Source organism: Podarcis pityusensis, assembly GCF_964106645.2.
Source record: "Podarcis pityusensis genome assembly, chromosome: 5".
Lineage (NCBI taxonomy): Eukaryota > Metazoa > Chordata > Lepidosauria > Squamata > Lacertidae > Podarcis > Podarcis pityusensis.
The window spans coordinates 24,559,788-24,586,791 of record NC_138032.1 but is presented as its reverse complement, the minus strand read 5'-3'; the positions used below and the strand labels follow the sequence as shown (position 1 = coordinate 24,586,791).

Sequence of the window (27,004 nt, the reverse complement as noted above, 5' to 3'; positions counted from 1 at the left end):
TCTGCATAAGCCACAATTTTATTTACCTAGAAATAAAACTTCCGAATTACTGAGGTTTTACTATTTCAAGCGATGCTATTTCTTGAATGACTTTGCAGCAAGAGAATGGAGGCAGCGTATCAACTCAGACAAAAGTTTGCTTGTTTTCAGTAAACATGATTTCCTAAATCCGGATTCTAGCTGTACAAGATAGTAGAAAACTCAGTATATAGTGGACAACAATCTATAGACTGTTTTAAGTCATATCACTGTAAAATTAAGAATGTGCAATTAACTAAAAATTGTGAAGCTATAACAAAATGAAATATTTTACTTTTAGGAGTTAAGATTGTTTGGATATAGTCTAGCAAAAAAAAAGAAGGAACTTAATTCTGGTCATACACATCCTCATTTTACAATCCTTTTCTACTGATGTAGACAGTTACAGGAGTACATGAACTAGGTTATCTAACTGGCATTCACCACAGAGGCAAAAGCATGTTGGTGTTTGTCATTGTCAATCTGCCCAACACACAAATAAAATATGACACTGCTAGGTGACTCATTTAACTCTAAAGAATAGTATTCTTTGTTATTAGTAATACCTGCCCTTTGTACACTAAACACAATTCAATAAAATTTGATAAAAGGGCACCAGTACATTTAAAGAACATGGTGATAAAGAACTGCTTTAACTGTGTTTTGAAGCCCAGGTGTTCAGGATAGTTACCATCTTAAATCCTATGCCTGCAGTCCCAGGCAATATAGGATACATTGGTTCTCCCCCTGTACTTCAGCAAAGGAGATCTGATGTTGGTCCCCCACAACCACTGCTGCAGAAACTTCTGTGGCTATGGCCCTACCTATGTCAGTTCTGATGCCAAGTGGGGAAGATTTTGGGAGATTTGGGACATGCAGGAGAGGCTTGGATCCAAAGAATCCTGCTCCTACCCAGTCTCCCAACACTAGAAAAAAAATACTCCATCTGAGGAGCTAACAAAAAAATTTTTTTTTTATTTCCCAGGGAAATGGTGGCCAGGAGGGAAGTGTGGATAGAAAGAAAAATGAGAGTAATTAAAGTTCTCATTTGTCCTAAAATTGAGAGCCACCGTGCCTTAGGAATGCAGCCTAAAATAAAATAAAATTAATAATAATAATAATAATGGTAGCTGCATCAGCCTGCTTGTTACATGGCACATCTTATGCCAATCATGATTTAACAGAGTAATTCTAAAGCTATGTACACACTGACTGAACAAGTAACATCAGGTCGGCTGTCTTTAGCTGGGCCTAACATCTCAACTTATAAATCCATCAAAGTCTTGATTTCGTTAATTTTTGTTTCACTAGAAGATTTCTTGTTTCCAAAGGCTCCAGTCGCAAGTTCTTTCTTCTTCTCCTGGATTTTCAGCATGTTTTCCTCCACTGAGTTCTTCACAATGAACTAAATGCATGTTTTTTTAAAAGAAAATGTCAAACAAAAGAAAAAAGGAAATTCACTGCTATCATATTACTTTTCCAAAGGTACTTTAAATATATTACTGAAAACGTGCTATCCTAAAGTGTGATTCATTTACTATGATGTGAAGAAGTAAAAATAGCAAGGAGACAAATACTAGAGCATGGGGGATGGGGGAGCCTGTGGCCCTCCAGATGTGAATTCTCAAATCCCATCCCCAACCCTTAGCCACGCTAAGGAGACTTGGGAGTCCAACAAGAGTTGCAAGTCCATAGGTTCCCCATTCTAGGATAAAGGTTCTCAAACACTGGTTCACCAACCACAGTCAAACAGTATTTGTACTTGGCCCCATAGTGATTTAAAAACTGATACACTCAGTCTCACAGAACCATACTCGCAAAACACATGCACATCCATTATCTAAATATCATTAATGTATGGTAGGATAGCTCAGTTGCTAGAGCATGAGACTCTTAATCTCAGGTTTGTGAGTGCAAGCCCCACGATGGGCAAGTTTCCTGCATTGCAGGGGTTTGGACTATACGATCCTCAAGGTCCTTCCAACTCTATGGTTCTATGTGCTTTGATTTGTAGAACAAAAACCATGATGTTAAGTGGTCCTCCATGAACTTTGGCAAACTAAGAGTTCAGGAAAAAATATTTATGGAAAGTACAGTCCTAGAACTTGCAGCAACAAGAAGAAAGTAGTGCCTTCATTTCTATTTGCAACTGCTCATATAGCAAGGAGCCTTATGTGTTGGGAAGCTGTCTTACATTACAATACCGACTTAGATTGAAAACTATCTGCGGACCCCACTCAAACAGCAGAGGCCATTTTACAAAACTGAAATCATGTCAGTGAGGGAAGCAAGATTCAGTCTGCTTCCCATTTTTGTGGCAAATAGTTAACTGGCAAAAGTTCATCTTTTTAACGCTCTTCACATACACCCTTAGCTACTCTATGTGCACTCTGTTGTTTCAAAGGCCACAGGTTTGCAATACAGAAAATGTGATTTAATTCCTTGCTAGTCCCTCTTTTATTATACTGCATCCCTAAGCACAACTGCAGACTCTGGGTTCAGCAGTATGTATAGGTGTGCTCAAATTAAAAGCAACTTCTTATAACCACAGGTGCTTAAGATAATCACCAGCTCACCTTGGTGATGACAACATCCTGCTTCTGCCCAAGTCTGTGACATCTGTCAAAGCACTGGTCCTCTGCAGCAGGATTCCAAGCCTATCAGAAGATATTCAATAGTCATGCTAAGCCTTGCCAAAAGTAATGCGCTTTCACATTTCAGATTTCTAAGCTATGATCACTATAGCACTGTGGGACTTTATTTAGTGTTTTACTAGCATGGCATTGGAAGACTTGAGAATAACATATTCCATTTTCTATTAGTTATATACATGACACATCAGTCCACCAGCCCATTTCTTGGTGACAAACTGCCTATCCCATCAAGCTGCCTGGAATAAAGAGTATTCTTGAAGAAAAAAGGATTTCTGATTATAGTTAAGCTAGAATACAAAGGCTCTCCGTGGAAGCAGATTCACTTCCATAAGATATAAAGCCTTTAAAGATGACGGGGGGAGGAATGAACTGATACAATTTCACTTTTTCTTACAAGGATGATAGCAGGCACACAAACTCCTAATCTTGAAGGGGTATGGATGGAACGATTATGTCCCCCTGCTCAGCCTCCACCAGCAAGGAGCACCTCAACATACATATCCCAAATGCCAGGTAGATAGCATTTCCGACAGCAGTAACCAGCAGAAATCCCTGAGAGGAGAGGCTGTCATCATGTTACAAGAGGCCCAATTTGGGCCTTTCCGCTGAACCAACTTTGGAGCTGGGACAGCAAAGGGACTTTTTTCCTCCCCGCTCCACAACTTCTACTCATGAAAATGCACGCGCATCAAACCACACCTCTGCCAGCCAGAGGTTAGGATCGCTCCCTTAGCTTTTCAAGTTAACTTATGCACATTTGAAATCAGTAACTTTATTACAGGTTTTCTACCACAGCTAACCTGATGGGGTAGAACCTGTTTTTTGCTGCAGTTAACAGCACCATTATCACTTTCTTTTGCCATTATCTAGCTGCTAAAAATGAGTTTCTCATTCCTTCTTTTATTTCTAGGATGTGTTGCAGAACCAATAAATATCACACTGATTGACGTGTTTATACTTACTGGATCCATTAAAAATACTTGTGAAGCTGCTGTGAGATTCAAACCAACACCACCAGCTTTTAGAGATAACAGCATTATAGTTGGGGACCCTTCTGCATTACTTTGGAACTGCTGAATTGCCTGTACTCTTTGTTTCCGTGTCATAGACCCATCCAAACGAGCAAAAGCAAACCCAGATTCCCTGAATCAGAAGAAGTACAACAGTTAGTCAATTTGAGAGTTCTGACCTCATATTGTGGCATGCTGAATTTTTCAACTTCCAAATCAAAGGGTGCTAAAAAGTTATAACATGACTTTGGTTATCAAAATATATTTTGGTTAGTATTTTGCTGCTAAGTAAAATGTGTGTAAAATTGCATAGAAATCATTAAAAATGATTGCCAAGTACTTAACTCCTACTTTGATATGAAGTTTTGATTTTTTCATGAGAAGTTTTTTTTTGTTTGTTTGCTTTTGGAGGGGCAAGCAGCACAGCAGATAAGATAATATTTACATTTTTCAGTTCTTTGCTGAAGAAACTTAACAAGCACATATTTCTACTTACTTTAGTGGAATCTCTATTAGAGTCAGGAACTTTGTGAACTGAGAAACTATTAAACTCTTAACAGCAGGATTTTGCTTCCTTAGTTTTATCAAGGCATGCATCAGTGCATTGACCTGAAACACAAATTAGTTATTTTCAGTTTTACAAACAACGAATCTCTTCATTTTCCTGAGATTAGTTTTATTGTTTCAAAGGAAAGCATGCATGTTCTCAGAGTCCTGTGTGCTAGACTGACCAATTGTTTCTCTCATTTCTTACCACCACATACCAAAAATAATTGGCCTAACAGAAATGAAATAAAATCGGTGAATCTGGAACTAATATCACAGGTTACAAGAATTGGGAAGAAAACTTAATTTCCTATATAAAATGTCATTACTTAGGAGACCTAGAATCTCAATTTTGGAAAGCAACAGGAACTGTTAGCACATACATGAAAGTAATGTGTGAATTTTAGGAAGTAGCAACCTAAGTTACATTGAAAAATGGAATTAAATGTAGGAAGATATCAGGAATTCACAAATGTGCAAGCCATGTATTTTCCATAGGTAACAATTCTTTCCAGTTATGGCCTCACCTCCCACTGCTTTCAGTGGCATAAAGCAGCGAAGATGGCTAAAGCCAAGGACAAGGTAATAGAAAATAATATGGAGAAAGCAGAGTTCTTGCAAAAGTCTAGATGAATTGCTTAAATCCTTAATGAGGGCACAGAGGAAAAAGACACCAAAAATCAGTAAGGAAGAAGGAAGAAGTAGGACCAAGAAGACTGAACATAAAGAGTGGCTAACTCGTGCCCTTTCCTGTTACTAAGCACAATCCATGTATCAAAATTTAGCCAGTGTGGTAAATACCTAAAGTGTAATATTTTGGTGCAATAATGCAAAACAAATTAAGAACATATTTTGCATACCACAGAATAAAGGCAATGAAGTGTTCTAATCTGACATTTACCTTTGAACTAGATACCCATTCTTGGCCAGGCTTTTTTTCACTATCCAGTTCTTCTGAAGGACATTCTAGTAAATTTTCTAATCCAACCTCTTTCCTGCAAAGAGGACATTTGGCGTTTGTCTGAAAAAGACAACACAAGTTTATAGTTCTGAGAAATACACCGTTGTGATTTGCATGTTTAAAGGCTAGCTTTTGTATTATGCTTCGGTTAGTAGTTCAGCGGTTTTTTGAAGAGGGTAAGGTTTCACATAAAGCAATATACAAAGTGACTACTACAAAGAATTAAAGAACCCTAACCCTTTACAAAGTATTTGAAGACGCAACAAAGCGAACTGGACTCCTTGGCTGGCTTTGAATAAACATTCACAAACTTTTTATTGATAATAATCAGCTAAATAGTTTGAGGATCTATACAACTTTGTAACATGCAGAAATCAGCATTCTTAGAGAAATCAAAGAATGGAACTGAGGGAAGTCGGGGGGTGGGGGTGGGTGGGTTTTGTGTGGGAGGGTGGGGGGAGGGAGGAAAAATGTGGGAAAAGTAAGGATGATATGTTTCTGGATATTATGTTTTGTTTTAATTTTGAATAAAAAAAAATAAAAAAGAAGAAGAATTAATCAGGTCTCTTTGGAGGTAACATTCTACCATGAACAAATTAAACAATACCGCCATACTGTGTACAGTACAATTGACATCGGAGTCCCCTTCCCTTTTTTCCTAGATACAGTTTGGCTTACTGGCACCATTAATTGTATTGCTGTGGGCTAGAGTCCTATTTAGATGAAGGTTGGTTTGACAGGGGCTTTATACAGCAGACTGGTCATTCAGTTCAGGCTGTCTATGTGTTGGCTTAGCACGTTAGTTTCCACACATTGTTTTTCTTCAGTCATGAATATTCTTTGCTTGTCCACTGCTTGCCTCCACCCCAATGGGTGGAACTTGATGGAATGTACCTGGGCTGTGTGTGTTTCTTGTCCCTCTCTGCAATCACTCGTCCCCAACCTCCACTGCCTTTTCCTGCTCCGGGCATTCATAGCTTTTCAAAACAAAATAATTTGCCAGAAGTGCGTAACAGCAAATATTACCAGCCCATAGTTACGTCTCACTACAGACAAAATGGAGATGGGAAGCAATGTGCATTTGGGTTTCTTAAAAAATAATAATAACGAGGTCTTGCACAGGAGTGATATTTACCAATTTTGATCTGCTGTTTGGTTTGACATGAGGTGGGTGGCAATACTCCCCCACGAAATAATTAAGAATGCCATGCAGGACCTGTTAACTATTAGCATAATTATGCATTTTCCCTCCTCTCACCAAAAAACATGCAACAGCAATGAAATTATGACAAAAAGGTGTTGAGCAAAACCTTGAAATTAAACAAGTTAAAGTTGTCCAATGTACCAATTCAGTCTAATGTGAAGCCATCATAAACACATGCAAAAACAAAAACAAAAAACCCTGTGCAGGTCAATACAATCATAAGGTCAGAATCAAGAAGAATACATGCAGTAGAATGTAGAAAAGTCAGTAGATTAGTTTTGATGGCAATAAATTAAAATAAAATATAAGGAGTATTAACCTGTTTTATCAAAACAGTAGCCCTACTGGCCACTGATATAAACTGCTTTCACTGCAGTTTCGTAAAGGTAATAACTAACCTTCTCTCTCTGGATGACTTCACAGATACATGGTTTACAGAACACATGGGCACAGTGTGTTATCACAGGAAAGTTCAGAGACTCTAAGCAAATGGCACATTCTTCATCTGATCCAGAGCTGAGCACGAACTTCATTTTTTCTATTAATTTCTTACGCAATTCTTCAGGGGTACTATTAGCTGTCCAGACACATACACAAAAAATTAAAAAGAGCAATGTTACAGGGTTAAAGTATCACAGTGCAAGATAACCACAAAGGTGCATCTATTTCAGCAGGATCTACAACAAAATGTTGCCATGTATTTCATCTTCTAGTAGGATTTATTCTTATTGAAGGTTCCAGATAGCCATTCCCCTAACTAGCAGGTTATTTCATCTCACTCTCCCAGCCTCCTGATTTTCCCTTTTTATTTTCCAGTTGATTCTCAACATTCTGTAGGTGGTGACCATAGTTTGTCCTCACTGGGCTGGGCTGGTGGCATTTAGGTTTTTTCATGGAAGATGCCTCTAAAGGATTGGAATGTTTTAGCACTTTTATTATCCCCCCCCCATGGGGGGCTTTTTCAGCATAAAAAATGTGCTGAAAAAGTCGGCTTATACTCGAGTATATACAGTACACAGATCTGAACACTAAACAACTGGCAGGTGCGCATCAATAGAAGGGTGACACACAACTTTTTACTGTGGAGTTCTTTGCTCTCTTGCCTTTGTCACGTGCAGAGAGATACTACCCAACCCATTTGGATCATCAGCAACCGCCGTAAACCAAGAAGTGTAAGCACCTGAGATTAAAGGTCTCCTATGTTTTTAAAAGAACATGGGAATACTTACCTTCTGTATCACTGGATGAGGACACACTTGTACAGAGCCATGGATGACAACACAACTGTCTCAGCCTGAGCAACACACCAAGAACATCTGCATAGTGGGTCAAGACACTTCTATCATTGAAATACCTGCAGGAAAATTTTGACATTAAATAAATCAAGTGTTACAGTTTAAATACTTGAGCTGTGATCCACAAATCCTCCGAATTCTGGCCCAATTTTCTCTTGTGCCACAATAAGAGAACTTTGCAGGATTTGTTAGGTCATATTTACCATACCATTAGTGTTGGAAACAGTAACTTAACCAAGGATTACAATCCAGGCTATCAAATGAGGCACCTCAGTGTAAGGGGTGTGTAAATGTATGTGTATCCACTTTGCTTCCCATGTCATTTAACCCTCCATAATGGACTGAAAAACAATGGCATTATCAGGAGCCACTTAGTTAAAATCTCATGCCCTGTTTTGAGAACAGCATTCCGCCTGACAATGCAGTTTTATTTGTATACAACAGACCAAGCAGTCACTGAACAGTTGCAGCAGATGTTCCCGTTTTCTCAACCATCCTTTTAATAATCCATGTTGCGAGTGATGAGTACTAATCTGATTAGTTTGTTAGTACTATTCCAACTGCAACAAAAACAGCTAATGTACTGGCCACTGAAGGAAGAATAGTTAAATTTCTACATAATCCAAAAACTTGGGAGTCTTAATATTGTGCACGCACGCACACGCACACACACATATAAATAAAAGAGTGGGGATCATTTGTGTAATATTGGAAAAATCATGGCATGCAATTAAATGCATTAGTAGTTACCTTAAATCAAGCAGTTAAAAGCATTATCAAGACAATAACTTAAAAAAGGAGTAATGTGAAAAATGCAGTTAAAAAATTCAAGTAAGACAAGAAACCACAAAAGGGGGGGAAGGGAAGTCTAATATGTATATGAAAACTGAAAATAAAATTTATAAAAATAAATATATAAATTTGGGAGTCTTAATATTGCATTGCATGGAGTTTTATTATAATGGAATCTACAGAGCTGCAATCCTATACAGTGGTACCTTGGTTTAACAACAGCTTAGTTTATGAACAACTTGGATTAAGAACGCTGCAAACCCAGAAGTAGGTGTTTTGGTTTGTGAACTTTTCTTTGGAATAAGAACATGTTTTGCTTTCTGTTGAGTGTGTTCCATTTGTAAATTGAGTCCCCCACTGCTATGGGAAAGCACGCCTCGGTTTAAGAATGCTTTGGTTTAAGAACGGACTTCCAGAACAGATTAAGTTCATAAACCAAGGTACCACTGTATACACTTATCTTGGAGTTAAGTCCTACTGAATCCAACAGGGCTTATTTCTGAGTAGACGTATTTAGTATTGCATTATAAGACATGCAAGATAAAAAATCAGACTACAACAATTACTGAATGCAACCTAATGGAATTATGTTCTTCCACTTAACAGCTGGCACTATTTACCTCTTAACTGCAGCAATGCTCTCGTTTTTCACAGAATGATACATTTGGCTCTCTTCATCTGTAAGTGTAATATGCTGAATGAATACTTTGCGTTCCGGGAGCTTCAAAACTGGCTTCCCTTTAACTTTGCTTGTTTTAGTTCTTCGAAGTGTAATGCTGTTAATTAGGGATTGTAAACGCCTAGCAAGACAAAAGAAGCACACGTGAGGCTTTAACATCAGATATATTTTATATTTCAGTCGCTCAGTCTTGTATACCCAGTGAAAACTGAAAATTTTCTGTATTTTACTAAAAGAACTTTAAATGAAGTCTGTATTCTTCACACATCATTCAGTTTATGTATAATCCACTGATCTTTGTACTGATCTTTACAAAATGTACTTATCAAGAATATGTATTAGAAAACTAGAAACTAGAAATATTTTATACTTAAGCCCTCCTTGATCTCCCATAGTGACAGGACGCTGGATTGTTCTGTGCCACCAGTCTCTATCTGTAAAAGGCTTCAGCTTTAGAAAGGAAAGAAGAGACCACAAATCCTTTAAGGAATTCTGAATAGGTGTGCCTAAAAGGAAGAAGAAAGACAAAACAAAAACATGCCGCACATTATGATTACACCACATAAAATTCACTCAAAAACAAAAGTAAAGACTGGGTAAACAAAAAATATCCTTATACAAGTATAAAAAACTTGCCAAAAATTATTTTGGCATTTGTATCATTGTATCAGCTTGAATTCTTAGGTAAATATTATTATGTATTATTTTTAAAAAATCACACCAAAATATTGCTAAGTACCACTCTACCATTAGTAGTTAGCTTCTGCTAGGCAAGTTTTTAAAAAATCAATTTCACATATTAAAACATTTGTTAATTTCCTATAAAGTTACATTTACATGAACCTGCCTTAAGATGATTGGCTGACTTGCAGGCTGATGGAAACCCACACATCGTTGAAAGACTGTATCATCGATTATTATTTTGGATCAACACATTCTGGCACTAGATCCTGATGATTTTATTTCATGAATTAAAAATGGTTTTTTAAAAGCAGTGCCTCCTTGTAAATAATGAAGTCCCTCACTACTGCAAAATGCAACAGTTCTGGCATCTACTTTGCTTAGCTTTCGAAACATCTTTAGTCAGGTACAGTCATTACCTAAAAGACATAGAGCCTGATCAAAATAAGAGTTTACACTGAAAATAAATATTCTTGGGCTTAAACTGCATTGATGCATTTGTTTACAAAGCTGCACTTTCATTTTAATATTGTCAACCTCAGTACTCCACTATAATCAGCAAGTGAAAAATGGGCTGGATCTCTGGATCATCAGCCCATATAACAGGGCTGGCAGAAGCTGACTTTTCAGCCTATTGTTTTTCCCACCGGTCCTCAATAAATGCTTCCCCGAGGGTCAGAGATGCTGTGGCACAAGAAAAGGGTGTGATGGCCAGCATTTCTCAGCCTAGGTGTCCCGGTTCAAACTATTATTCAGTTGTATAATTAAGTGAAAATTTAAACTTTAAGGCCAGGAACAATTGCTGTCCTGGGAGAGATGCTTTCTTTAATCTAAGTTTATGGGTTCAATCCCAGTAGTCCATTAAAACTAAACAGTGATAAGAGTTTGAATCTAGTCCAACCATGGCTTCAAATCGGGTTTTAACAGTAACACCATCAGTTCATGTACTAATTTCTTCACTGTTTGATGAGCAATTGAACTGTTCAGAACAGGAAGCAGCCACTTCAGCTGCATTTTTGCAGCTGGAATTTATGACTGGAAAAGTAAAAGCAGTGCTGGAGGCAAGCAGAAAAATACAGTCGAAAAGGTGCTTGCTCTCAGAGAGTTATCATCTGAAAGCGAGAAAATGTCTGCATATGCACTACAAATGCAGTTTTTTCCAGCAAAGACATTCATACCGCCCCCTGAGCAACATCAGGCACTCAAAGCAGAAACAGCACTTCCATTGGAATAGGACAGTAGTTTTGGCTGCTTCTCTGGGTGGCTCCAATGCCAAGCAGCTAGTATGATCAGGAGGGAAGCAAATACAGATGTTGCATCCCTAGCAGAACTGCTCTTGCATCTCTTACATGCTGCTAAATTCCACATGCTCAGGAGCAGCTGCAGACAGGGTGCTGCTGCACTGCCACCCTTCCAAAAGTGAGGTCTCTACTGTTTGCCAGGATGGTGCAGGAGCAGTTCAGAGTGGCAGCCCAGAGTGCCACATTGGCTCTGCTGGTCTGTCCATACAAGCCCTGACCTTGCTACTGCCCTGCCCCATCCTGCTAAGTGGAAGCAACAGTGCTGTCAATAGGGTGGGCGTAGTACTATCCCACTGCACTGATTGCTCCTGTCTGGGCTGAAATTTGCTAATTGAATGCTCCCTGGAGGGAGGAGTGCATACACACGTGCCCCAAAGCAAGTAGCAAGCTACAATCTTAACTAAAGCAATTTTACAGAGTGCAAAACAAACTAAGAGACATAATGGATCACAGTACTGTTGAAAAATCTTAATGAATTCAGTAAGCTGTTCAACAAGCATAACTCTTATAGTCAATCAACACAGTGCTGCAGTGTTCTCCCTTTGGCATAATTACCTGTCAAAATCCATCTTCTTTGTGCATCTAGGTCCAGTACAGCTTTTGTCTGTTGAGCATTTGGATTTCGTATTGTGTGTCCTTCATCCAACACCACTCTCAGCCATTTTAATTTGTGTAAAGGGCTATTACCTCTGGCCTAGAACAAAATTTAAATAATGGCTGTAGTACTTTAAGGATATAAGTAAACTCTGTAAAATAAGCAGTGACTTAAAAAAATAAAAAGAAATCATTTTGCTTTCATTCCCTGTTCCAGAAGAATATACGTAACCTTTATGAAGAGGAATAGAGGAAGTCAGCTACATCAAGCGTGCATGAAGGCCTGGAAGCCAAATCACTTTTGCTGCTTCACTGAAAATCCAACCCAATTAATGCAAGAGGCGTTACAAGGACAATTTCAACCAATAAAAATACTCAAGGAAGGTGCAAGTGCAGAGGGTGTGTGGCCTAGAAAGAGCCCCACGAGCCAGATAGAGGGACATGGAGGGCCACACTTGCCCCCAGATCACAGGTGTGTTTATGTACACACACACACACACACACACACACACACACACACACAGTGTAAGATATGGGAAATTATTTGAATGGCTTAAATATAGCATGCTCTACTTACAGTTCACATCTAAAGCAGATACTACACAGATTTCTTAAATTTATTCCCATGACAGTCATCAGAATGTATCAATAGAACTGTTAGTCATATGATTTAAAATAAAGCAGCAGCTAAGCAACTGGAGTTTTGTCTTTAAGGGACAGAGAAAATGGAAGTGTAATACAGGTCCTATTTCACTCCAGAAAGAGCTTTTGTTTATTTAACAGGATTACAATTGCTAAACTTCTAAGCAGTTTACATAACATATAAAGTTGACCAAAAATAAAATCAAAACATAAACAGAATAAGTAGTTTCAAATATATATATATATATATATAACACACACATACAAACACACATTACAAAATAAAATTGCATAATAAAATACACATCCAATTTACATGACTGGACATGCTTGCCTAAACAAAATAATTTTTAGCAGGTGCCAAAAACAGCTCAGTATTTTACAAGTGTTTCCATTGGAGCTGTATGAGAAAAACCAAAGTTTTCTACTCTATTTCCAAGGGTGAGCACCCACATCAAGACGCAATTAATAATATCACCTAAGAAATGGGCAGAGGAAGGCAAGATTGTGTCAGCTGCTTAAACAGACAAAAAAGTCACAGCCAGCAGGCACTGCACCACCACACATAGTCCCAGTATTACTATCCAGTCTGAGCTGTATTCTCTCCACCGCAATCACCCCCACACTCCAAACATCAGTTGCAACTTAAAACTGCTGTAAAAGATTTGCTACTTGAGCATGTGCTTTTAAACCTCTATACTGCTACTTAAGGCATGCACACCCACTGCACAGTGGATCTGTTTTTAAATGCCCACACCTACATTTACAAAGATCAGTCTCCACTGAACATCCTTAAAAGGTATGCAATTCTAAGAACTGATATCATTTTCAAGCTCTAAGAGCAGGAACCAAATGTTTATCTTTCTGTTGCCCAGCTGGAAAACATAAAAGCCTTGAGAGCTTCCAGGTACAGAATTTCACTTATTTTTACTACTCCTTCTGCAACAGCTGACTTAGAATAACATCCGAGTTATTTCCAAGCTATCCATTACAGTAATTTAAGCACTTAATGCCAGGTAGAACAAGACTCCAAGAGTTGTAGCCAGCTAAGTTGTACTCAGAGGAGACCCACTGAAATCAATGAACTCAAAGTTAGTCACGTCCATCAATTTCAGTGGGTCTGCTCTGAATATGACTTAGTTGGCTAGAATCCCAAAAAACTTACAGTATAATAAAATATAACAGCCTATATGAAAGTGCATCATAGTGCAGCTGGAGTATAATGAACACCTCAAATATAAAACATTAAACTGTTTCAAGATAAAAGCATAGAAACCATTAGTGACTGGAAGCCATTAGAAACTAAAACACCTGGGTGGGAATAAAAAAGAACATTTGCCATCTCATCCCACTTTCTACCAACTGGAGACACCAGAAAATATTAATGCCTATTTTCTCTGTGCATCTGCTTAGAACTGCAGATTCACAGAGGAACCCTGCCCCTGTAGTTGTCAAGTGCGCTAGTTTTATCCAGCGCCCATCTGGGGAAAGAGGTCATGGGTGATGATAGGAGATGAGCGACGGCAGTTTATGTTTGAGGACACCCTTCTACAAGACAAAAACCTCCTTCGTATATATATGCTTGTTCTTAACTAAAGACTCATACAATGGGAAAAGCAGATTACATGTTTTAAAAAAACAAAAGGAATACAATGGAGCATTTGGCACTGATTTGAAAAAAGCTTAAGACTACTAGGTTGTATTTTAGAACAAAAGTCAAATATTTGTGATGTATAAACTGCTTTTCTTTATCTTGCTGCAACTTTTCACCATACTTACTCCATAGTCACTAGCTAAAATGTTGTAAGTTGTTAATACAACATCCTGTCTTGAAAGTACCGCTGGATCTTTGCTGCGCTCCGAGCCATAGTAAACGTAAATGTTCAAGTGAACACCCGGATCCACATGTTGTTCAAACTGATCCTGAAATAAAAATTAACCAGATGGTTGCGATTAACTGATGGCTCAACAACTGACATCTCTCAAGAGATTTCTAAGCTATACTACAGTCAGGAACATAGGAATCATAGCCCTTGGTGCATCTAAAAAAAGGTAAAGGAACCCCTGACCATTAGGTCCAGTCGTGGCCGACTCTGGGGTTGTGGCGCTCATCTTGCTTTATTGGCCGAGGCAGCCGGCGTACAGCTTCCGGGTAATGTGGCCAGCATGACTAAGCCGCTTCTGGCGAACCAGAGCAGCGCACGGAAACACCGTTTACCTTCCCGCCAGAGCGGTACCTATTTATCTACTTGCACTTTTTGATGTGCTTTTGAACTGCTAGGTTGGCAGGAGCAGGGACCGAGTAACGGGAGCTCACCCCATCGCGGGGATTCGAACCGCCGACCTTCTGATCAGCAAGTCCTAGGCTCTGTGATTTAACTCACAGCGCCACCTGTGTCCCCTTGGGGCATCTAGCTCAGTACTATATTCACTGACTGGCAGTGGCTCTGCATCTTTCAGAAAGGAGGCACTCCCAGCTCTACCTGGAAATGCTAGGGATCGAACCTGAGACCTTCTGCAGGCAAAGCAGATGCTCTACCACTAAGCCACAGCCCTTCCTGATAAAGCACAGTAAGAGTAAGCCTAATTCAGATTTATTGTGACTACAATGGAAGTTGTTCTGCTGAAGAAAAATGGGAGCAACTTGCATACTATAGTTTCAAGGCTGGAGGCACAGTCAACATTAGAAATACCCAACCCATTCGGTTCATCATCAACCATCTTAAATTATATTACTCTGGCTGAAATTCTATGTTTACCTTAGAATAAGCCCCAATGAATTCAATAGAATATATGAATAAATATGATTGCGCTTTAAATCTTGGTTATGAACATTTAGGCTGTATTAAAATTCTAATCCCCATATATCTTCACTTTAACATTCTTTTTAGAAGTTAAGATGCCATATTTTTATCTTAGAAAAGCACAATTGTTTAAATTTAACACCTACAATCCAGTTACTTAGGACAGAAAGTGGACAAATGATCAGTGTTGTCCCCAGTGTCTCTTCACCTTCATTTTTCTTATGCTGAATAGTAACAACACCTTTGAAGAGGAAAAACAATAATTAGCAATGTAACTGCACAGTGATTACTTCCATGTAGTCCTCTTTAGATGTATCCAGTCAATTTGCAATTATTTACTATCATTTCTAATCCTAAGTATGTATTATTCCCATTTTTGCTTTAACTACTGCATAGGAATCCAATCATTTACACCAGTAGTTCCCAATTAGCTAAGTATTGCAGACCCCCCTGTTTTTCAAAAGCCAAGCCATGGACCCCTTACTTCTGAAAATTTTGATACCTCTATGATAGTTTTTGTTATATTAATGGTGCCACAGAGCCCCTGGGTGGGTTACATAGAGCCCCTGGGGTCTGCATACCACCAGCTAGGAATCATTGCTTTACATGGTTCAATCAGTCCAGAAGTTTCAGGTGTCTTCCTTTCCTTCCCAACTATAGGCTTGTTAAAAAGTATACTGTGTAGCATTTCGTGTTAAGTGGCATTGTAAAAGGAAAAGCTTAATAGTTTGGATACCTTTTTTCTTTGTCTTTTTTGAAGAAATGGCTGGTTCCTCAAGAGCAGAAGCAAATGCTTTATCCTCTTGAATATCACAAGAAGCTGTGAAAATGTTTTATAACTAGTCACATACATTTGAAAAATGAAAGTTCCTGTTTAAATTAGTTAAAATAATCTGTTTATACAATCATGTGAGAACTCGTACACATACTATCCGTGCATTGTCTTCTAGGTATAAAGAAGATGAGAACTATAGGTTTAGCCACCACAATTAATACAGATATTACAGTTCATAGATCAAAGATTATTCTTCCTAGCTTAGAGCCAGTCCTGATTCAACTAGACCACAGGCCAGTTAATTCAAATACCTAAAGCAGCCCATCCATAAGCATAGTGACAATGTGCAAACACACATTCACTTGCCAACAACCATGTGTTATGCACCAGTATATGGTTAAGTTTTGCAAAAAGTCACACACACTCTCTGTTAGAAAGGCCTCATTAGGGTACTGTTATCAGGTTTTATTGGAAAGGGGGAACAATAACTTTTTGACGGTAGTATTTTTAAAGTACTAGCGTCATACCTTTTCTTCTCTTTCTTGTTGCTGGAGGCGTTTTTTGCACTTTGGCTGGGAAAACAAGAAAAGTGTTAACACAGTGTGGAAATCAATAAAGTTGTTAAAACAAATATAATGACCCCCCAAAAAATAAGTGAAGCTCACTTTCCATTATTTCTGTGTTCTGCTCTTCAGGCTCTGAGTCACTGCTTACTGTATACTTTGGCTTTTTGCCCATAGCTCTAAAGCATTTAGAAAGCAAAAGGATTACAATGAATAGAGGATTTCACAAGCGTTTATCTGATCATTTAGATTGATAGGGTATAGAGATAAATTTACCAAACAGTAGCATTGAAGAGAAATTACGCTAGTCACCAAATGGGCCAGAATAAAGATAACCTTGCAACATGTTTCGCACATCTAAAAAACTCATTTGATTTCACTCCAGAAAGCAACCTCTCTCCCAAGAAACACCCCCTCTCACACACAGGGGAGGGGGAAGAGAACAGCTCAGAAGTAGTTTGCAATTGACTTATAAGAACAGATAAAATCTGCTTACCTCTTTGGATGGGTTCTGGATGACTGAGATGGAAGAGACTCACTCTCCTTTGTATCAGAAGCATTCAGCTGCAGGCCAATTCTGGGTGCTTAACAATAAGTATTAAAAATCAAAACAAAAAAACACTCCATGATTTCTCTAATAACTTATTATTAGTTAATTAATTTAATTAATTAATTAATGTTGCATACCACCCTATTCAGTAGATCTCAGGGCAGTTCACAACATTAAAATCATGGTGTAAGAAACAGAAAATACATAATAAAAATAATTACAAAATAAAAGCAAAGACAAAGGCAAGCCAATAATTCCCCCTTCCACAGCACGTCATAAATATAAGCTATTGGTGATCAATTAGGATATTTAATGTAAAAAAAAAAATTATTAAATTAATTTGTACTGAAAGTTGTCATCTGACTGAATTCAAAACAAATGTGATTAGTTTCTAGATCAAAATTACCTTCTTGGTCTTTTTTCACAGCAGGAACACATTTCTAAAAGAAAAATAAACACACTGAAATGGCATCTAAAATTTAGTTTAAGAACAAAACAAATCTTATGGAAATTAGTTGAAACATACTTGAAAGAACACGTGGCTAGCACAGCTCTTCAAAGTACCAGTTAGTACATTCTCCACTACTTCAGACAGTTCCAGTTATTCAGATAATACACTCACCTCAATCAATCAATCAATCAATCAATCAAGGTTTCCCAAAATTTACAACAAGCTGTAATTTCTAAAACACTGTATATTTTAGATCCTCCCTGTAAATTAAGAATACAGTTTGTTTGTTTGAATTTGTTCCTTGTTTTCTAATTGGCTGCTACTGTTGTCCCATCTTCTCCAGAAGATTGCAACATTCGGACCATTTTCTCTGAGATTTTAAGTCTCTTTCTTGTAGTACAGTACAGGGTTGGTACATGGTGTCTACTTAGGAAGCACCCTCTAGTGGCCTTATGGATTTATACTGAATGCATCAGACATGTTGCCCAAAAACATAGCATTTTTAGGGCATTACAATATTTTTTGTTCAGAAATGCAACAAAACAATTCCAATATGCCCCAAATGTTAACTAATCTAAGCCAACTAGCAACTAGGTAAATTTATACATCTATGTACTTTTGAGAACAACCTGTAAGAAAAAAGATTACTGAAGATGGCACTTGCTGCTAGAGACACTTTCTACTTTGCTAGAATTTCTGACAAAATGTGGCGCTTATCCTACAGAAGAATTTAGGCTGCAATCCTATACTTGCTAAGTTCCACCGAAATCAGGACACACAGAATTGTGAGGCATGGCTATTTATATCTGCTCTCTCTTATTCTGGACAGAAGTGATCCATATCTACACAAATACCTCCTTCTGGAAAACTGCCAAATCCTGAACCTTCTGAAGAGCCTTTTCTTTGGGGCTGCTTTTGGTAGTCTGGATAAAACTTACTGCACAAGAGGTGATAGAACACATTTTATTTACAGTTTTTATTTTGGTATTTTTGTTTTTTTTAAGAAACTGAGTCGTAGGGATGGCTTGGCTAAAAGTCCAAGTAACACGTAGAATTCAAATAAATTAAATTCACATATATACTGTATATAGAGAACAAGACCAAATATTCTACAAGAACATCAGTGACATATCATTCCTTCTTTCTTGCTTTACATATCTGCATTATTTTTGTCTTATAAATATGAGAAGTTGGAACTGATACAATTCAAGCAGGGGTCTGGTATTAACAGTAAATTACCTTAATAGGAAATATCTTCAGTTGATCACTTTTCTGTCTAACAGGAAGAGGTTTGCCACCATGGAAGTTGCTAAGTATCACAGCTATCGTAGTAAGTGTTTTACCCTAAAATACATTGAACAATTTATTAACATTGTTTCATATGATAAGTTTGTATTATTTATTTCTTTTTTATACTGCCTTCCTCAAAGGAGCTGAAGGAGGCATACATGCTTCTTCCCACTTTTATTGTCATAATAAACCTGTGAGGTAGGTCAAGTGAGACGCAGTGACTGCCCCCAAGTCACCCACCGAGTTTTGCAGTTGAGTAGTGTCAGGGGTTCAGGGACAGAGGCACAGGGTAGGGAGGAGATGGAGAGCGATGGGGATGAATCCCAGGACAGCGAGGAAGAGGATGACAATGACTCAAGAGATTCCATGAGTCTTTCCAGCGAATCAGAGGATTCCCAGAAGGGGGCGCCAGTGGTCAAGGGCAGGGGAGCCCCAGGGGGGACGTGTCAGGAACAGGGGGCCAGCGGGGGATCCCAAAGTGGCAGCTGGGCGTCAGGACCAGCCTCCCCGCCAGAGTGCAGCGAAGGGGGTGGAGGTTCCAGTGTATCAGGGGAAGCAGCTCCGGCAGCAGAGAAGGGAGGGAGGTCGGAGCAAGCCACCCTCCCGGAAGGGGAGGGGAGTAGTGAAGGGAGTAGTGTAACTGTCAAAAGGAAAGTTAGAGGTTGGGCGCGCGCGCCAAGTTCAAATGTAGAGGCGCGCGGAAGTACAGGGAGCCCGGAGGAAGGGCCAGGTCCTAAAGCCCGCAGGAGGGGGGAAGAGCAGTCGGGGGATAGCGCGTCAGGGGAATCCAGGAGGGGCGAAACCCCGGCGGGCAGGAAGACCCTGAGGAAAAGGAAAGAGAGAAAGAGGTGGAGCAGCGCAAGGCTCTTAAACTGGTGCAGGGGAGGGACTGACTCAGAGGGGACTTCAACGGTCTAAGCGTACAGACGTGAGGCTGCGCGCCTCGGATATGAAGCAAACAATGAACTGCAATAAACACTTTTGTATATAAGAACAGATTGGCGTTGGTCTTTTGTGAGCTGAGACCTGAGGCAGCCTTGACAAGTAGGGATTTGGATCCTGCCAACCTAGCAGTTCGAAAGCACGTCAAAGTGCAAGTAGATAAATAGGTACCGCTCCGGTGGGAAGGTAAACGGCATTTCCGTGTGCTGCTCTGGTTCGCCAGAAGCGGCTTAGTCATGCTGGCCACATGACCCAGAAGCTTTATACACTGGCTCCCTCGGCCAGTAAAGCGATATGAGTGCCGCAACCCCAGAGTCAGTCACGACGGGACCTAATGGTCAGGGGTCCCGTTACCTTTACCTAGGGATTTGAACCTGTATCTCCTCAGTTACAGTCTGACACTCTAGCCCAGGGGTAGGCAACCTAAGGCCCGGGGGCCGGATGTGGCCCAATCGCCTTCTTAATACAGCGTGTTTTTACATGAGTAGAATGTGTCATTTTATTTAAAATGCATCTCTGGGTTATTTGTGGGGCAAAGGAATTCATTCTTTTTTTCAAAATATAATCTGACCCACCACATGGTCTGAGGGACGGTGGACCGGCCCACAGCTGAAAAAGGTTGCTGACCCCTGCTCTAAACACTACACCACACTGGCTCCCAGAGGCAACATTCTAATATGACAATTACCAAGCCCATGTCATCCGCCAATATTCCTCCAAGAACATTTTCTGGCCGCGTTTTTTCAGCAAAGTTGGTAATTGTATTGTAGAAGTAGTTTTCCCTCTCTTCCCAAAATGGAGGCAACTCCGTGTTGTTCTCACGTGAAATCATCCAAGCCAAAGCTTGCTTCTGATGTGGAAGTAATGGAGTTACAACAGCCTGAAAAATTAAGGTGTCATATTATACAAATTTTCGTAACAGAAACCACAACCTGTAGCTGAGAACTTACTAGCATTTTGCCAGTGTTTAACGTGTGCACTAACACACTATCAATGTGACATGCTGGATATATTACCTTTGCTGCTTCTACTTCACGTGTTTTATCATCTTCCTTCAGATCTTCAAAGAGTTTGTCAAATTCAGTCTTGAGCTAGAATTGTACAGAGAAGTTAGACGAGGTAATATACCCCAAAGCTCTACTCCTATTAAAAGGAGAGTTTAAAGTTCTAAAGTACATTCAGCAACTCAAATTCTAACGACAAACATGCATTGTACCTGTTCAGTTGTCATTTGTACAGCAGCATGGACCGGAGCACTGTAACTTGTTCCAGCTTTGCCATATTTCTTGCTAGTCCCAACGCTAAATTCTGAAACTGAGTATCATTTTTAAAAGAGGAAGGGGGGGGGACTAATCAATGACTGCAAATGCTCTCCCATCATCAGTAGACCAAAACTGCTTTATATTTACAGAGATTGATGTGATCCAAAAGAAGAGAAGTTTAATAAGCTAAGAAATGCTTCACGTTTTGATTAAAGGAATTTCTATTAAGTATATGTATAAAATATTTATTTAACTTACTTTTTCCTGGAGGAGCTAATTTAAAGCCCTGCATGTTTAGTCGATCAAGAACCGCTTGCTTATTTTCTGCTTTCCCCCAAAAACTCAACTGTACTGGCATAGTGAAAGTATTCTTTGCTCCAGAAGGAACAACCCTAGACAAAAGGAAAAACATTACATTATTACATTTATACCCTGCCCTTCCTTTTAAAAAACCAAAACACTGGGACAGCATAAAGTGCACACAAATAGCTGGGTTTTTTTTATCTTCACAACAAACGTGTGAGGTATGTTCGACTGAGACACTGACCAAAGTTGCCAAGTAAGCATCATACTTGGGTGGAATTTGAATCTCAGCCTCATCAGTTCTAGTTTTACCTATAACTACCACAATCCTAAAATGAACTATAAAAGGAGCCTAGAATGCAATGGAAAGGGAATGAAGGGGTAAGAGGGGGGGGCGGGCTGATTTTAAGAGCGGAGAGAATTAAGCGAACCACCTGTTTCTACTATTTACATATACAATACTACTGCAGAATCAATATGTTAGTGTTGTTGTTGTTGTTTAGTCGTGTCCGACTCTTCGTGACCCCATGGACCAGAGCACGCCAGGCACTCCTGTCTTCCACTGCCTCCCACAGTTTGGTCAAACTCATGTTCGTAGCTTCGAGAACACGGTCCAACCATCTTGTCCTCTGTCGTCCCCTTCTTCTTGCGCCCTCAATCTTTCCCAACATCAGGGTCTTTTCCAGGGAGTCTTCTCTTCTCATGAGGTGGCCAAAGTATTGGAGCCTCAGCTTCAGGATGTGTCCTTCCAGTGAGCACTCAGGGCTGATTTCCTTAATAATGGATAGGTTTGATCTTCTTGCAGTCCATGGGACCCTCAAAAGTCTCCTCCAGCACCATAATTCAAAAGCATTGATTCTTTGGTGATCAGCTTTCTTTATGGTCCAGTTCTCACTTCCATACATCACTAATGGGAAAACCATGGCTTTACCTATAGGGACCTTTGTCAGCTTATTAGTAGTACGCTTCAAAAAGGTATGGAAATTCAGTGGCAAAAATTAATTAAATTCAAAGGTAGGGAAAACCTTGGTCTTTAAAACCTAACCTTAATTCTGCAATGCTTCAAGAGATAGTAGAATAACTATTACTTATATATCTGGTCTCAGTTCTAAACCTCAATGAACTTATCAATCTGTGACAGATTCAGTAAACCACTTCATGTTTGCGAGTTTGTTTACACTATACTATACCTGTTCAACATAAGCCACCAGCACAACCAGCAATCAGATACTGAGACTTCTTAGTTTATAGAGTTTGCTTCCTGTAAATTGTGATTCTACTTCCAGATATTCCACTTTATTTATTAGAAACTAACTACTACCAATGGACTGCTGTTCAAGAAAACAACAGGGGAAATAGCCCTACATTTACATACTTACCCTTCCACCACTGCCAACTTGTTGTCCATGATGTATGCCAATGATGCTGCCAGCTCTTTTTTGATGTGGCCTACCTGGTCTCCATTCGCATTATTTACTTTTACAGCATTCTTGTCATATGCGTTGTTAGGCTCTCTCTGGAGTGCAACCATTTCATTATTATTGACCTGCAAAATTAGCCTTCACGTTATTTAAAATGTAGAAAATACACAATAAAATACACAAAATACAAAATACAACCAAAATATCTTTAAAACACTGTTAAGGCAGTTTTACCTTTACACCATATATTTTTTGCTTCCAATGTTTTTTACAGTAATATTAAACACAATGAAATTTCAAAGTAATAAAATCGTCCATATGCCATTGCTCAGAGAGCAGCTGAAATTTCTTTAACGTTGCAAAAGAATTTGAATATGACAGCCTGACTTGAAGTGAAGGTGGAAACTGTTCAATTCATTTTGGAGAAAAATGCAAAAGCCCTTGTTCTAACAGGAAGTTTTTACAGTACTAGAAACATTCTATATATAAGCTAAAGAAGGATTGAGGATTTCCCTCAACATTTCATGTACATTAAACTTCAGAGCAGTCTTTAGCCTCAGTACCCAAGTGTATAATCAAAGTTGGAACATTATAATATGCTACAATGCTTCAACTTAAAGAAATACACTTCTTTGTACAATTAACACATTGGGAATCTGATATAAGATACACACACAGTGGAAGTGTGGATCTTGCTTGCAATACCAGTCACCTCGCAGAAGTAGAGTAAGGTCCAAATCTGTTGTAGAATAGGCTCAGTGAACAGCTCTGGATAAAGTTATACACAAAAAAGTAAGTTCCACCTTGAAGATTTTTATATTACAAACCACCCTGCAATCTACAGATGAAGGGTGCTATAGAAATTTAATTACCTCACCTCAACTGAATTTGAGACAGAGGGGAATTCCCTAATCAAGGCACCACTATCAAGAACATCTATTTACAGCCTTAACCCATCATATGATGTGACTACTTGCAATCATACTTTAAATTTGGGTTTGCCCAGTTCACATGTAAAACAGGAGTGGGGCTATTTAAAAGGCAAACAATATTAATACCCCCCTCGGTGCCATCACTCTTCCCCTTTCCTACATAATCCTATTCACAAGTAATGGCTAATGGTCAGAGATGATGGGATTTGTGAGTCCAACAACCTTGGATGGACACTACATTGTCAAAGCTTAGCCATCCCTGAATTACCCCCCACCTCGGAATTACAATTAAAGTGCAAATTACTTAATGCTTCAGTCGCCTCTGCTCATTACTGGGAGTACAAACAACCTGGTTATCTAGAATTTATATAACATACCTAGTTTTTCCTTTCAAGCAATCTAGTTCTCAGTTACTAATTTGTATTCCTCCTGTACTTACCACTCCTGTATAATACCGCAATCCAACCACATTGCCTCTCAGAGTTCCAAATAAGATAGCTGAATCCGTATCTTCTTCAGTCACCATAGTAGCATCTGATCCCATAAGGTCTTCTAAACTGGGATAAAATTCCCGAGTAAAAGCATTGTAATGCCGATCTCCATATATATCAGGATCCAATTCCCATTCAAAATTGCTGGGGGGGAAAAAGAATTTTTAAAGAACTTCATTTGGAATTGTTTGTTATTGGAGGCAGGGTGTTCAATTGATAGGTCACTTCCTAGTTCACACATATGAGCTCTTTTGAAATACCTTCATGGGCAGAAATGAAAGCTGCTCAAAGACATTGCTGGAGAAATGTATTGATTCATCTGGGATTAGGCTTAAATCTATTTCAACCTACCCCAAATGACTGGCTGTTGCAGGGTGAGGAATTAAGAAGGGGATATGGAGAGGCCAATACCCTGACCAGGAGCTGCACACTGTAACATTTTGTTGTTTAATCTGTACTACCTTTTGGTTTGTACATGTTTAGCAACGTTTAGCTACCTTTGGTTTGTACACGTTTAACAACCAATACTGCAATCTTTGTTTGACATCTTTGAAGTTGGCACTTTTTAAGCAATTCAAAAAAAGGGGGGAAAAATCTCCCACACACATGCACACATGTGGGAGAAAGTGTCTAAGTGAGTTCAAAGTCTCCCCCCACCCCACCCCCAAATGTGGGGAGAACACAAATTAAACAGAACACAAAGAAACCTTTAGCACAAACAGTTCAGATAACCACCATCGCTACTACTGTCTCAACAAGGTAAACTTGTCAACAGTTAGCCAACCCGCTAGCAATTAACCTACCCATCAAACTTCCAATCAGTTATGAATTCAAAACGTGTAGACCTTAGGCAAATCTCTCTCGCCATCTGCTACCCATTTATGGAACAAAAATGTTAAAAAACCTGCCGCATTTTTCGCCCTATAGGACGCACTTTTTCCCCTCCAAAAATGAAGGGGAAATGTGTGTGCGTCCTATGGGGCGAACGCAGGCTTTCGCTGAAGCCTGGAGAGCGAGAGGGGTCGGTGCGCACCGACCCCTCTCGCTCTCCAGGCTTCAGGAAGCTCTCCGCAGAGCCGTGGGAGAGCTTCGCGACTTCGCGCAGCCCTCCCACGGCTTGTGGAGAGCTGCCTGTTCTGGGGGCTGGGGAAGCTTGGGCTTCCCCTGCCCCAGCCCCGCGCCTGGGGGGGGAACTAGGTGCGCCCTATGGGCCGAAAAATACGGTACTTCAAGACAGTACTGAAAGAATGATGAGTTCAAAGAAAGGAATATAATATGTTCCACATTAGACAATAATCTTGGGACTGTGAGACCAAATAAGTTTGTTACTGGAAATGGTGACTCTTTGCAGAAATTACACTATTCTATGCTTATGATCCCCTTTCTGAATGCCTTAAGTCTACTATACAGACCAAACTAGACATGACAAAGATATTCTACCCCAATTCAGTATAAAATGTGGGTCGCAATTCTTTTTAAAGCAAAAGGGGTGTGCATATGTGCAGTAAACACTTTTCTCCTCAGCTGAGTGTTGATACCAAGAAGCACACTTGGGAGAAACACACTGGATGATAGAGTAGCAGCAGCTATAAGAAGGTAAGTGCCAAGAGTGTGATGAAGGGTTTGCTCCCTCTCGTGTTCTGAAAATCAAACTACACACATCCTGCTTTTATAAGCAATTAGGGCAAACACAGGTATGAAGAAATGGGCCTGTCAGCGCTGAATCAATGTTACTTCCAAGATGTAGTTGGTGCAGCACCAAACATACTTGGACAAGGGTGCCAAGTTGAATAAAATATTGGGGGGCGGCAGGTAAGCACCACCCCATATTACTGACCACATGATGCGGCTCACACACCCCATTTGAATGGCAAGATCCACCAACTTGGGGGGGGGGCAACCCTCTCAAATATTTTATTGGGGGAGCAAAGGGACCATGGCCCCTAGGAGTTGGCTCCTGTGTACTGTACTTGAAGAAGAAATGTGAGAAAGAAAGAAATTATTAGGCCAGAGCGAAGAGGTGGATCAAACCGGAAATGCAAGGGCCAGGAATGAGAACAAAGTCCTTGATGATATAAACAGAGTCCCGGGAAACACCATCCTTGCGCACATATATCGGTCGAGGTTAAGTTTCTGTGACACAGACCTTTCCTTTACCCTAGCTTAGTAACACAGCACTTAACCAAATTCATTTTCTTCCTTTTTCTTCTTTTTTAGGGGGAAGGCGGCTCTTGGACGCTTGTTAGCATTTTTGAAATATTTATTGCCCTGATTAGCAATATTATTATTAAATAATTATTAAATAATTATTAAATATTATTATTATTTAATTATTATTTAAATAATTAAATAATTTAATAATAATAATAATGCAAAACCAAATTACAGGCTGAGACCGCAGCACAAGGCACCGCTCCCAACACCCCGCCAGGCAGCCGAAGAGCTTCTCCACCAGTCCCCAACCAGCAGGGCAAGTCCTGCCTAAAGAGGCAGAAGGACCACGACCGGTCCCGGCCCCATAACCCGAGAGGCCTAGTGCAAAAGCGGCAGGGGAGGCGGAGGCAGAAACGGCTGGGAATTGCAGCCCCTTCAAGTCAAGGCCTCCTTTCGGGGAGTGGACGCGGGAAGACCCCCCCTCCCCTCCCCGCTTCGTACCATTTATAATTCTTTCCTGCCTAGGCCCTCGGGGACCCGCGCCCCCCCCCCCACACAAAACAACCCCACCTCATGAACCTCCAAGCCATGACGCGGCCGCTCTGGCAGCGCCCCGCAACAGCGAGAGGACCGAAAAAGCCCGCCACGCCAACGTCGCCGGGTGAAGAACCTGCACAGCCGCCTCAGAG

General features: G+C 39.8%; 1 protein-coding gene across 2 annotated transcripts; it reads right to left on the bottom strand.

Annotated features, from left to right (window-relative positions):
• On the bottom strand, window positions 1-27,004 carry HLTF (helicase like transcription factor). 2 transcript variants are annotated; one of them, XM_081007860.1, is made up of 25 exons: window positions 26,986-27,004; window positions 24,110-24,305; window positions 22,697-22,863; window positions 21,273-21,406; window positions 20,969-21,066; window positions 20,769-20,843; window positions 20,441-20,632; window positions 18,760-18,864; window positions 17,476-17,509; window positions 17,016-17,103; window positions 16,622-16,698; window positions 16,484-16,528; window positions 15,918-16,001; window positions 15,328-15,422; window positions 14,157-14,300; window positions 11,697-11,835; window positions 9,530-9,665; window positions 9,101-9,280; window positions 7,623-7,747; window positions 6,792-6,970; window positions 5,130-5,249; window positions 4,179-4,291; window positions 3,635-3,815; window positions 2,595-2,675; window positions 1-1,423 (listed from the first exon to the last, which is right to left on the bottom strand). In XM_081007860.1, the coding sequence occupies exons 2-25, from the start codon at window positions 24,212-24,214 to the stop codon at window positions 1,283-1,285; spliced, it is 2,838 nt and encodes a 945-aa protein (XP_080863986.1). In that variant the 5' UTR covers window positions 24,215-24,305; window positions 26,986-27,004; the 3' UTR covers window positions 1-1,282. The 2 variants fall into 2 exon arrangements, with proteins under 2 accessions (XP_080863986.1, XP_080863985.1); XM_081007859.1 differs by lacking the exon at window positions 26,986-27,004 and adding an exon at window positions 26,886-26,977.